This window comes from Megalopta genalis, chromosome 10, assembly GCF_051020955.1.
Source record: "Megalopta genalis isolate 19385.01 chromosome 10, iyMegGena1_principal, whole genome shotgun sequence".
Taxonomy (NCBI): domain Eukaryota; kingdom Metazoa; phylum Arthropoda; class Insecta; order Hymenoptera; family Halictidae; genus Megalopta; species Megalopta genalis.
Genome location: NC_135022.1, coordinates 16,906,455 through 16,919,553, shown reverse-complemented (window position 1 = coordinate 16,919,553; position 13,099 = coordinate 16,906,455). Strand labels below are relative to the sequence as shown.

Below are 13,099 nucleotides of genomic sequence, written 5' to 3'. Positions count from 1 at the left end.
GTGAGTTGGTACCGAATTTGAAAGTGACCGAAAAATCAGGAAAGTTGCAGTACAACAAGGAATAAACAACGTAAGACGCGGTAAATTTTTAAATGGCATTATCGCAACACTGCGATATTTGGTCGATAGGTGCGCTGAGATCTCTTTGTTGGATATATTTTAGGAGAACGTAGTTCGGTCTACTTGTGAGTTGCAAATGGTGGACGGCCTGTCATAGTTGGTTGCGTTAACATCAGGTACGTGAATTTGCATCGTTTCTGTATGATTCACTTTTTTATCATAATAACGAGAAGCAATACTATTATGCTATGCCTAAGGCCAATCGTTAATCATTCACCAAAAAACCGAAAGCTTTTACGGTAGAAAATCGTTTTCCACAACCAAAATAGTCCTTCGGTTACGTAAAATTGTTGCACCAGACGAAAATAGTCACCTGACTCGACAAATTCGATTATCCTTTCTGTATTTTTTAAAGAATAAACGATAATCGAGAGCTTCTAACATTTTTCTACTTTCCTCTATAAATTCGTTGATAATGTATCCATGAAAGGATTTCGTCAGCCGACGTTTTATCTGATCGAGATTGGGAAAACAGATATTTTTATGTACCTGCACATACGTTGAATGCAATTGTGCAATCGCTATATAGATATTTACAACATAACTAATCCTAGCTATTTTTTCCTGTGGTTTGCGATAGCGATTCTTATTATATTTTATACGCAGTTTCGTGCAAGAATACGTAGATCTGTCTGTAAATCAATTGACATTTAATCACATTTTTATGAGACAAATGTCACATGGTCGCTGACATCATGTTGATGACAGTTTCCTATTTTTCGTTGTTATTCGATTATTTACGAAGCTAGGTCCTTCCTACCGGTCCTTCTCGACCGGTTTTCGTCATTATTTTGCAATAACGATATTCGGAAAAGCTAATATCGCGAATAAGTATTAAGTTTTATGTAGGAATTCCATGAACTTAAAAGAAGTCGGGGATCACCCGCGCAATTTTATGACGTTCCATCCGCAAAAGGTTATAGCCAATTAGGTCATTGTATTACCGCATCGCTGTATGTTATTACTCATTCCTTATTGTCTGTTATGTCCGATTAATGTTACATTATTACATTAATCAATATTTGTACTGTTAGACATAGATTTCAAACGTTTATGCAATTTTCTATTTTTATAAACAAGTTTCGAAAAATCTAATTACTGTAAAGTCTAATATCAATGTAAAAATGATGTAAAACTTAGTTATAACGAACTTTATTTTTTGTTGCATAATTAAGTATGAGCAAGTAAACATCTGCAGTCAAGACGTAATCAATAATTACATTATACTTTATGTACATTACGTAAAGTATAGTTAATTATTGTTATCTTCTATTTGCAGCTACATTTATATTTATGTTTTCTTAATATGCTACGATTTTCCTGATTGCTTATTCAGATTAGTCATTCATTTCATCTATGAAGTAGATTATTCATACAAGCCAGACTGTTTTCAGACATGCTTTAATGTCCTAGTACTCTTCCTCAATTAGACATTCAAATATTATAATTGAAACTGTACCATATGTACAGTAAAAAAAGAACATATTTTAACTGTATGCCAATTTTTTTAATAGGTCTCACATTTTTTTATTTAATATATTGGAAGAAAGTTATTAGAGTCATGAAGAATCCTATTAATAAACTTAGTATACCTATTATGTATTAATATAGATATTAATTGATTTCATCACACATTAGATTTTAAAATTGGCATCCTTATGTTCTTGTGCAATTTAAATCCTTAGTTAAAATTAAAGGAAATCTTAAAAATATATTACCGTATATATCATAGCAGATAGTGTCGTATTGTGAAGTATTAATAATTGGTTCTTCTTGATCTTTGTACAGAATATGTAAAGAGTTTACAAATCAAATGATAAAATAAGAGACTGATTATATTGTGGTAAGCAAAGATAAGCACAATCACTGTAATTGGACATACCCATAGAAAGCAATTGATAAACTAAAAATGTTTTATCTTCATCCTCAAATCAGAAATGTTTTGAATGGATGCAACATATTGAAATCTTTGTGAAGCATAATCTTACTGATAAGAAATTCTTATTTACTCATCATTTAAGCCAGGCAGTCTGTATAATTCATACATGTAACTGCTTATGTTGGAGTACGATATATTTAGATAATGTATGGGATTCCCAGAATGGCTTCTATTTTTTTCAAATTTGAATTGAATTTTTTTTAATTATGAGCCAATCTAAGACTAATATCGAGAACAATAATTTTTCTATTATGAATATTTTCTGTTTCAGGTAAAAAAATGTATAAGGCAAGGACAGTGTTTAGTACACTAGCCCCCTTGGCACCACGCATGTGTGGGCCAGAAAGGTTTGCATCATGGTTGGTACGAAGCCATCCCCTGACCAGGACCACACAGGTAACAGTGAACGAACCAATCAGGAAGTACAACAGCAGGGCAGCCACAGAACCTTTCTTAAATGGCACCACAAGTTCTTATGTAGAAGATATGTACAATGCGTGGTTGCAAGATCCCCATAGTGTACACGTGGTCAGTAATATGTTCCTTAAATAATTTTATCTCATAAACAGAAATTAGAGTTGTTTTTTTATAAATTTAATTTTATTAACTTATCTTTCTACAGTCCTGGGATGCATTTTTCCGTAATAGCACTGCTGGAGTTGCCCCAGGTCTTGCTTACCAGGCTCCACCATCTCTTGCTCCAAGTCATAATCAAATTCCCTTAGGAGCATTATTACCTCTAGGTGGTGGGTCCCAGTTGAGTCAAGTACCTGTTAACGAAAAAATAATTGATGATCACCTGGCTGTACAAGCTATTATTCGATCCTATCAGGTATTTACAGTTTCTAGTTCTCATTGCAATTAAAGGAACAGTAATAATTAATCTTCGATAAAATATGATCTTAAACAAACAGCAAAGTTTTTAATTTTATTATTTCTACACGATTTTTTTCGTATCAAATTATTTTGCGGGAAGTATGATATTCGGTTAAAAGTGTGTTATACTTGTTGCTATATGTCATGTCAAAGCTTATAGTTGTTCCAATTATTCGTTTCGTCTAATCAATATAAATGAAACTTTCTGTTACGATATTTAAATAGTGTAATTTGAATCAGTTGGCAAATTCTGAGCATGACGGAAACATATATATATATAAATGTTTTATGTTAAAGGGAAGTTATCATCATCATAATGCATGTAAACCTTTCTCTTTAATCTCTAAGTCCAATTCCTCTGACCAATTAATAAAGTAATTGTAAGCATTAAAACGGCTCACGTTCCAAATCTATGATTCATGTGTACATATCTATTGTGATTGTACATAACAGGTTGCAGAAGTTGGAGTACAAGAGATTGATAGAGAAACTACTTAATTAGGGGCTATCATGAGCTGGATTATGGAATTTTTTATCATACTATCAAAATTTAATAATAAAAGAATACTTACATGATCATAGATTAAACATTGAGAAATCATTTCTGACTGCTGCATAATAGCCTCGTTTTCTTCACATTAATATATTAGTTGTTCACTGCATCTTTTGCCTTAAGCATGTTTCTCAATTACATTTCTCCCAATGTAAAAATATTGGAATTCTACACTTTTTAATGTAAACTATACATATTCTAATAATTTCATTATTAACCATCAAAAACTATTTTACATATATTTATTTCTATTGCCAATCGATTTTCAGAATAATAGGTAGAAATGATTTTTTGATTAGTGCCAGAGATATTATTTATAAAAGCCTAACGTTTTCATATTAAATGAAAAACATAATCATAATGATTAACTATCATACTTTAAAGAAAGACATTACATTTTTTCAACGTAGCGGTATATAGTAAAATTCGACAAGTGCAAACAATTATATATATTGGGGACCTTTTGGGATTATTCATTGGCATATAGGCTCGAGGTCATTTAGTCGCTGATCTGGACCCACTGGGTATCATGCAAACAGACCTGATACACACACATTATGCAGCCCGCAAGGGGTCTCCAGAACAGGTTCTACGGCAATATATGCTTGGTAAGGCTTTTTCCCAAACCAATTCCTTAAAGTACGTCTTTAATTAGTCTCTATGTGTACCATAAGGTAAAGGTGTGTAAAAATTCATAATGTTTGTTGCTGAAATTTTGGCCATATCGATTTCGTTCATATTAATGTTAATATCTCAGATTCTGATGCTTTTAAGACACCTTCACCCAATATGTACATCATATTTCATCTTGTACTTAAAGATCATGGTCTTTATATCATACACATTAATTCCTTCTTAACTGTCTTCATATTCTTCTTCTTCTCCTGATCTGATGCTCTCTATATCACATAATAAGTAAACTTCTTAATTTCAGCAATTGTTCTAAGGTCAAGCATCTGGCTTTCTAAATTTTTATAATCTTGCTACAAAATCTAAAAAAGAGTATCTATGATTGTTTATCTTATATTTAATAATATAAAGTTTAATAAAGTTTAGGTGATTGCAGCAATATTTCTGTTAGTAAAAGTTTTATATTACTACAGTAAAGAATACTGATAGATGTTTTTCAGATACTGAGAAGGTGTTATGTGAATGTTATTCCATGATAGTTGTATACTGATACTGAAAATGTTTTTACTAGGAATAATTGCGGTGTAACAATTTCTATTTTGTAATTTGTATCAATGTTAATTGGAATACTTATTTAAAAATACGTTCAAACAAAGTTTTGGATTTGTTGTTTTGTAGTCAATGTGTTAGTATCCACGACATATTTGTGCAATAAAATATTTTTGTAAATTTGTCTGAGGTAAGGAAACAATTTAGAGATTCTTGCTTTGCATGCTTAGGAACAATGCCATATTCTTAGCTTTGCTTTTTATATGTTGCAACTCACCATATGGAATGCGTATTGGTAAAACAGTCTAGCATTTTGCTTATTTATATTTTCCTATATTCATTTATTGTTCTCTTTCAAAAGATGTTTTCACATTGTATCCACATAGCCAGTAATGATAAAATTGTAAAGATAATTTTACATATAAATGTTTTATTGATGGGAAGCATGTATGCAATATTACATGCTTCAATTGTTAGAATACCATGATCAATGTTTTATTTGCAATTACTGTGATACGATAACCGTAAAATAATATGGGTTTGTATCGTTTGATCTTATGCTCCGATGTAAATAACATATACTTGTACGGACCATCGATCACAGTAATTTCTTTTACTAATTATGAATTAATAAGTCTAACAAGTTCAATACTACTTGGTTCGTATGAATGTGGCATTAAATTGACAGATCCGTGGCCACCATATCGCTAAATTGGATCCACTCGGCATCAACAGCGCTGATCTTGATGATAGACACCCACAAGAGTTGCTCTATAATTATTATTCATTCGGTAAGCCCATATGAAAGTGTCTTTGCATAAATTAAAAAGAAAATAAAGATACTCTGTGACGCACTTTAAGTAATATGTATGTATACTATCACTATAGTATTAAAGCTAGAAGCCAATTGGACTGCTAGTAACAAGCAGCATATTTACTTTCACTGTTCCTTCTACATACTACTACTTTGAACTTATTCACATCAGGCATTTGTGACTTCTTTTATCTCTGCTATTATGTTTATCATATATTCCACTATCATACTTTCTTCCTGGACACAAAGTACAGCGTTTATCATGTAAGAAAAAGAAATTCCAAGTCTTTGTAGCATTTTCGAGATAGGCAAATCAAAGAGAAATAGTGTAATTTATATGTAGTCACATTTGAGGACAAAACGTTTTCCTTTAATATATAAAACGAAGAATGCTCGTATGACATTCGCTAAAGTATTTATTCAGTTCAAGTCTAATGTCCACAGGGAAGAGAGCTCGTACTACTTACTCTCAGGAACTACAATACCGAGTAGCTGCACTTATGAAAAGTATGTAATAAACACAATTTAATTGGGAGTTCTGTTTAAAACTCTGTGAGGTATTAGTATCTTTGGAAGGGGCGCTGGTTCGCTATGGGATCACATGAGAATTGGTTTTATAGGCAAACTTTTAAGGTGCTTGGGTCTTCCATATATATATTGATTACAAGTTTGTTACACTCTGCTGTAAATATGTTTGTGCCAGGAATAACTTTTAAGCGTTTTCCTTTTGGAAGAATTAGAGGAGGTACAGTGAATAAGTAATCATCATTATCATAACATTCCATACCCAGTAATGATAAGAATTACATTCTGTTATTATTTTAGAATATTCATTTTAACTACCTCTTTGGCTTCCTCTTATTAAATTTCTTTGTATTTTCTTTGTATATTGTGTGACAAGTGATATATGAGTCAGTCCTATTTGTATCTACTACAGATTTATATTAGTTCTTTGGTTTTGTTACTGTTTGTTTCTACTAATGCTACTTTAATGAAATTCACAGCTTTGCATTCTATTGAAATTCCTTTTTTTCAGTCTTCTATTTTGTTTCCTACTTTGACAAATATTATGAAGGTTTGTTATATGCGTCTAGCAATTCCTTCGGACGTTATGCATGTTAATAATATCTGCAAACAATTAGTATACATACACGAGCAACATTATTATGAACACTATTTGCGTACCGTATTGTTTGCGAATACACGAGATATACCGACTTTTTGTACCAGATCTTGTTCATATACTTCTATATTATATCAAATGCCAATTTTCTTTTCATCATCTTTGGCTTCAGTTTATAGCTCACATTTTCAGTATCAGTTTCCAAATATGTACTTGTGTTCAATGATATCTAAGCAAAACATTAGTATAATGTCTAAACACAGTCCTTCGATGATCAGAGAATGATCTATAATCGTTGGAGTGCTACTTTTCCATACAACATGTAAAACAAACTATATAATACTAAATGTCACAGTTTTCATGTATATGATAAACGTGTGATATTTCAGAAGTGTTGTAATCGTATTCATCTTGAAACTATGGCATTTGCGTTATGTGTACGTTGATCTATCTGAGCACGAGACGTGGCGAATATTTTATTGTTAAATTTCTGCAGAGGAGTCGGACATGGATCGCATTTTCAAGCTGCCATCCACAACCTTTATCGGCGGCAAAGATAAATCATTGCCACTCCGTGAGATCTTGAGTAGGCTGGAAAATGCATACTGTGGTCATATCGGTGTTGAGTTCATGTTCATCAACTCCCTTGAGCAATGCAACTGGATCCGCCAGAAAATGGAGACACCAGGCATTATGGAGATGACCAACGACGAGAGAAGACTCATCTTGGCCAGACTAACTCGTGCCACAGGGTACATTGAATAGTTCTCAAACATTTAAACCACCCATTTTATTTGCAACAATGAATCTGCTAACTGCTACGATCCAATTGTAGATTCGAGGCGTTCCTTGCCCGCAAGTGGTCATCAGAGAAACGGTTTGGACTGGAAGGCTGTGAAATTCTGATCCCTGCTATGAAGCAAGTGATCGACAAGTCTACTGAGTTGGGTGTGGAATCCATTGTAATGGGCATGCCACATCGTGGTCGCTTGAATGTCCTTGCTAATGTTTGTCGCAAACCACTGAGTCAAATATTCACGCAATTTGCTGCCCTGGAGGCAGCAGACGATGTAATTATACAATCTACTTTTATCCTATTTGATTAGAGAATTTCGTTTGGCTAATTCAAAATCTTCTAGGGCTCTGGTGATGTGAAATACCACTTGGGGACATACATCGAGCGTCTGAATCGCGTAACAAACAAAAATATCCGCTTGGCTGTGGTCGCCAATCCTTCTCATCTGGAGGCTGTCGACCCTATAGTGCAAGGAAAGACCCGCGCTGAACAGTTTTACCGAGGTGATGGCGAAGGCAAGAAGGTAGGAGACAGGTTTTTTGGCGTTGAATCCATTCTCTTGATACCTGTGTGAATGAGTCCTTTATACAGGTCATGTCCATTTTGTTACACGGTGACGCTGCATTCTGCGGACAAGGAATTGTCTTCGAGACAATGCACTTGTCCGATTTGCCTGACTATACCACTCACGGTACGATCCACATCGTTGTCAACAACCAAATTGGATTTACCACCGATCCCAGGCACTCACGGTCGTCGCCGTACTGTACTGGTAAGCCTGTTACAATTGTGAAGCGACATAGAGAGCCCTCGGATCCTGAAGTCTCGCTTGCATTGTACTGAAACATATTTTGTCGTTTTACAGACGTTGCAAGAGTAGTGAATGCTCCCATTTTCCACGTTAATTCCGACGATCCGGAGGCTGTGATGCACGTCTGCAAGGTCGCCGCCGAGTGGAGGGCAACTTTCCACAAGGACGTTGTCATTGACATCGTATCCTACAGGCGAAATGGTCACAATGAAATTGATGAACCGATGTTCACGCAACCACTTATGTATCGCAAAATTAAGAGTACCCCACCAGCTTTAGATAAGTACGCTAAATCGCTGATCAGTGATGGTGTTGTTACCGAGGAAGAAGTAAAGGTACTAAAATGAATATTTCAAATAAATGATCATCTGTAATGAAATAAATACACGATTATTATGATGCAGGATGTTAAAGATAAGTACGAGAAGATCTGCGAAGAAGCGTACACTAATGCCAGACAGGAGACGCATATCAAGTATAAGGACTGGTTGGACTCTCCGTGGTCTGGTTTCTTCGAAGGCAAGGACCCGTTAAAAGCATCTCCCACCGGAATCAAAGAGGACACTTTGGTTCACATTGGCAAGAAATTCTCTTTGCCGCCTCCAAATGCTGCTGAATTTGTTATTCATAAAGGTGCATTGATCGAATGAAGAAGTTTCAAATGGAATGATGTGAAATTATTTTTATGTACTAAATTGTTGATCATATTTCAGGTATTGAACGTATTCTGAGGGCACGTTTGGAGATGGTTGAGGCGCGAACTGTTGACTGGGCTCTTGGAGAGGCTATGGCCTTTGGATCCCTCCTGAAAGAAGGTATCCACGTTAGACTGTCGGGACAGGACGTGGAGAGAGGAACTTTCTCACACAGACATCACGTGCTTCATCACCAATCTGTGGACAAGGCTACTTACAGACCATTGTGCTACCTTTACCCCGATCAGGCCCCGTACACTGTCTGCAACAGCTCGTTGTCTGAATTCGGTGTGCTTGGTAAGTGCAATGGAAATTCAGTTATACGCTTCTGATTACAATAATATATAGATTTAGATCTTAAATTAAATCATGTGCTCTTATGAATTCCCAGGATTCGAATTAGGGTACTCCATGACGAACCCTAACGCGTTGGTATGTTGGGAGGCACAATTCGGTGACTTCAACAACACGGCACAGTGCATAATCGATCAATTCATCAGTAGTGGTCAAGCGAAATGGGTCCGTCAATCTGGTCTTGTTATGCTCCAGCCTCATGGGCTTGAAGGAATGGTGGGTTAATTATCGGATGTACTTTAAGATTCACTGTAGTTGACAAACAAATTAATCGTTAAATGATTGCTATCATAGGGTCCAGAACATTCGAGTGCTCGGTTGGAACGCTTCCTCCAAATGTCCGCGGACGACCCAGACTATTTCCCACCGGAAAGTGAAGAGTTTGCAGTTCGCCAGTTACACGACAGCAACTGGATCGTTGCCAATTGCAGTACACCAGCGAACTACTTCCACATTCTGAGAAGACAGATCGCGTTGCCGTTCAGGAAACCGTTGATCCTGATGACACCGAAGTCATTGCTTCGTCATCCAGAGGCCAAATCCAGCTTCGACTTGATGACTGAAAACACAGAGTTCCTCAGACTGATACCTGAAGAAGGTCCGGCAGCTCAAAATCCCAATAGTGTTAAGAGAGTAATATTCTGCTCTGGCAAGGTCTATTATGACTTGAAGAAAGCACGTGCAGAGAAGAAACTCGAAGACAAAGTCGCTATCGCAAGAGTTGAACAGGTAAATGGAACAACTGTTAGATCGTAAATTCTACGCGTTTAAGGCAACATATTTTGTTAGATTTCTGCTTCTGTCAATTGATGCAAAAAATTCATTGAAATTGATTTTCCTCAGATCTCACCTTTCCCGTACGATCTGGTGAAAAAGGAGTCTGCTAAGTATGCCAATGCAGAACTGATTTGGTCTCAGGAAGAACACAAGAACCAGGGTGGATGGACGTATGTCCAACCCAGATTCCATACAGCTTTGAACGGAACTCGTTCTGTAACGTAAGTGTCAAACAGCTACAATCAAGTCACGATTGTTCCATGTACAAACTAAAGAATGTACCTATAGTCTGTTCTACCAGAAGCACCTTTGGTCTCTGAAAAACAGACTATAACAACAGATTTAAGTAGAAGATTCTTTATTTTTTGTGTTAATTTTGTTCATCACATTGCTTTTATTTGTGTCCCGTTCACACCGTCCAACCAATTGAGCATTAGAAACAACAAAAAATTTGCATTTTCTCTAAATCTGATGAGAGTGTAAATGCAAAAAGTTCTGGATCGGTTTGTCACTCGTACTTGATTCTATAATTTTGTCAGTCTCCTGCATTTAGCTGTTCACATGGCCCACGTTTTTTACTTTCTTGTACAGTCTTGGTAGACTCAGTGGTAACACGAATACGTGACACGCTTTAGCACGAAATCAATCAGTGTTGAAATGTTGAGACAATTTCTGCGTGTTCCTTTTTTTATTTGTCTTCTTGTTAAGCAAAGTAAAAACTTGGGCCATGTTGCAGCACTGGAAGTGCGCCGGTCAAGAGTGACGGTAGCGGAGGGTGGTTTAGTGGTTGGTTTTCGTCAGCTAAACCAACAACAACGAGTACACCCGAGCCACAGTCAGTAAAATCTGATAAACCCGAACAGAGAACAGTGAGGTAATGCTACTGCTACCGTTTGAGAAGTTTCTCTAGTCTTTAAATATCTTTGAGAACAGAATCGACGAGTGTATCAGTCTCAAACTCTGTGGTCCTGTTTACCAATCTTCAGAAAATGTCGATAAATTTTTAAAGCAAATATAGAACGACATCTAAAAGTTTCTAATTTAAATAAGAATTGAACATATGTTGAAAACACGTGACAATTTTCAAGTTCATTGGAGGGTTGGTTTTTTAGATAATGGGAGATATCTCAAACGAGTTAAATTTCGAAGTTCTATTCTAGTAAATGCAGATATCAGTTGGTAAATTTGAGTACTTAATAGTTTACTTACTATTTGACGATTCTTATTGTGTATTGCAGATACGTTGGTCGCCCGACAGGAGCTTCACCAGCGACAGGAAGCAAAATGCAGCACCTAAAGGAGTTGAAACAAATGCTGGACGACTCTTTCGATGTCTAAATACCCTTCGTAGCACGATGTAGAACACACATTTTATTTATTTTCCTACATTACATATTTGTTCTATTTCCTTTTGTCCTGCTCTACATACACCGTCGCAGAGACTATCGTAGCTTGAATATTTTCTCCATTAATGTATTATTTATAGAATTAACATCGGCGCGAATTTTTCCTCGATGACGATTCGTAATTAGGCTTCTTTACAAAACTGTACCTACGTTATTGCAATGAGTGATTCATGTAAATGTATGCATTTCGTTCTCGTTAAATGTTTGAATGTGGTTCTGTACATTTTTCTTTTTTAAGACACGTGACATATTTATATTAGTATGCGAGTTGAGTGCTGAGCCAGGTGTATGTCTGAGTCTGCAGAGGGCTTTTGTTATGCAAACATGTATCGACAGTCAAAGCAAATTACATTGATACGAAAAATTGACCGCCATGTTTTGCTCATTGTTAATGATCTGTTCGACACGATTCATAAATGGAAAAAAAACAATCATTCGCATCGGTCGGAAATGTTCGCGCATTGTCTTGTATTTTATTTTGTTAATACGTCGATAAAAAAGTAACGATTAATATACAGGAGAGCGAATAAGAAGAAAGTATTATTTTTAATTTATACAAAACGACTTTACGCGGAGCGTAAATGTTTTACCACGACTAGAATATTGCGAATTGCGGAGACCTTGGTGAAACTTTTCGAGGTTTCTGTGCCGGGTACATACGGCGACATTTTTTTTCTCACGATTTAATTAACGCCGTCGCGATAGACAGCCAATCGATTTAATTTTTTAGCCTCGCTCTATTTTTCAATAAAAAATTAAATCATTGGTTGGAAGCTAGACTCATTGAAAGAGATCGCGTTCGCTGCGTTAGTCTGGATTACGTAACGCTCAGTTCGATTCGGGCTCCCACTAATTAATAAAAGTTAGTGGGAGGTGAGAAGATAACAAGTTGCGTGAACGTGGTCGAGGCGCAACGTTGCCCTTCGAAAAGTTTCAACAATCTCTCCGTTCTGTGGCGGACGGCGGCAGTAGGTGACAAATTGCTAGCGTGTAGCGATTATCTAGACTAATTTAAATGTAATTATAATACCTGATGCCAACGGCACTCGCTGGTTGGTTGCTGCATTGTCTGCGAAGGCACACAGTATTTATATTCTTCTACGTACGAATCGTTTGAACGGTGAATTTTGTGATTGGAATATCTGTCGTACCGTGTTATGTTGATTGGAAAATATTGTATCGACACTAAACCTTACTAATGAAGGAACCTGCTTGAAGTCCAGAAAATTTTCTCAACGTACCCGCGAGAGGCATGCGCAACGATAGTATTGCGATACTGAAACCTGCTAGGATATCCATAGATGCAATGTGGTCCAATGACAACGACGGTATTGTTATTCCACTTGTCATTAGTTTTTGTTATTATATGCATAATAACGATGAGTCGGATTGTGTATAATTCAGGAATAAAGATTAGGTTGAAGTCGCTGCCGGAACAACCAATACCCGGATTTTTATTTTACCGTGAGCGCTTCGACATCACGAAATTGTAGAGCCTTTTTAATGAATTAAATTGTGTTAACTATTGTCTGGTATTTATTAATAACTATGATTTCAACGTGTTCTGTTAACAGTTGCTTTCGGATGTGACTGGATACTCTGCAAGGTGAACTGATTTAGGGAAACTTCAAGAGGAAAGAGTTTGCGAATGTATTT

At 36.1% G+C, this 13,099-nt stretch overlaps 1 protein-coding gene across 8 annotated transcripts; it reads left to right on the top strand.

Annotated features, from left to right (window-relative positions):
- Positions 1–157: 157 nt before the first annotated feature.
- On the top strand, positions 158–12,970 carry Nc73EF (oxoglutarate dehydrogenase Nc73EF). 8 transcript variants are annotated; one of them, XM_033469828.2, is made up of 17 exons: positions 158–236; positions 2,331–2,587; positions 2,682–2,891; positions 5,356–5,458; positions 5,926–5,988; positions 7,101–7,356; positions 7,440–7,674; positions 7,744–7,923; positions 7,992–8,172; positions 8,266–8,546; positions 8,616–8,844; positions 8,925–9,203; positions 9,298–9,476; positions 9,555–9,989; positions 10,104–10,258; positions 10,774–10,911; positions 11,276–12,970. In XM_033469828.2, the coding sequence occupies exons 2-17, from the start codon at positions 2,339–2,341 to the stop codon at positions 11,373–11,375; spliced, it is 3,273 nt and encodes a 1,090-aa protein (XP_033325719.2). In that variant the 5' UTR covers positions 158–236; positions 2,331–2,338; the 3' UTR covers positions 11,376–12,970. The 8 variants fall into 8 exon arrangements, with proteins under 8 accessions (XP_033325719.2, XP_033325721.2, XP_033325722.2 ...); XM_033469830.2 differs by lacking the exon at positions 5,926–5,988; XM_033469831.2 differs by lacking the exon at positions 10,774–10,911.
- Positions 12,971–13,099: the final 129 nt, after the last annotated feature.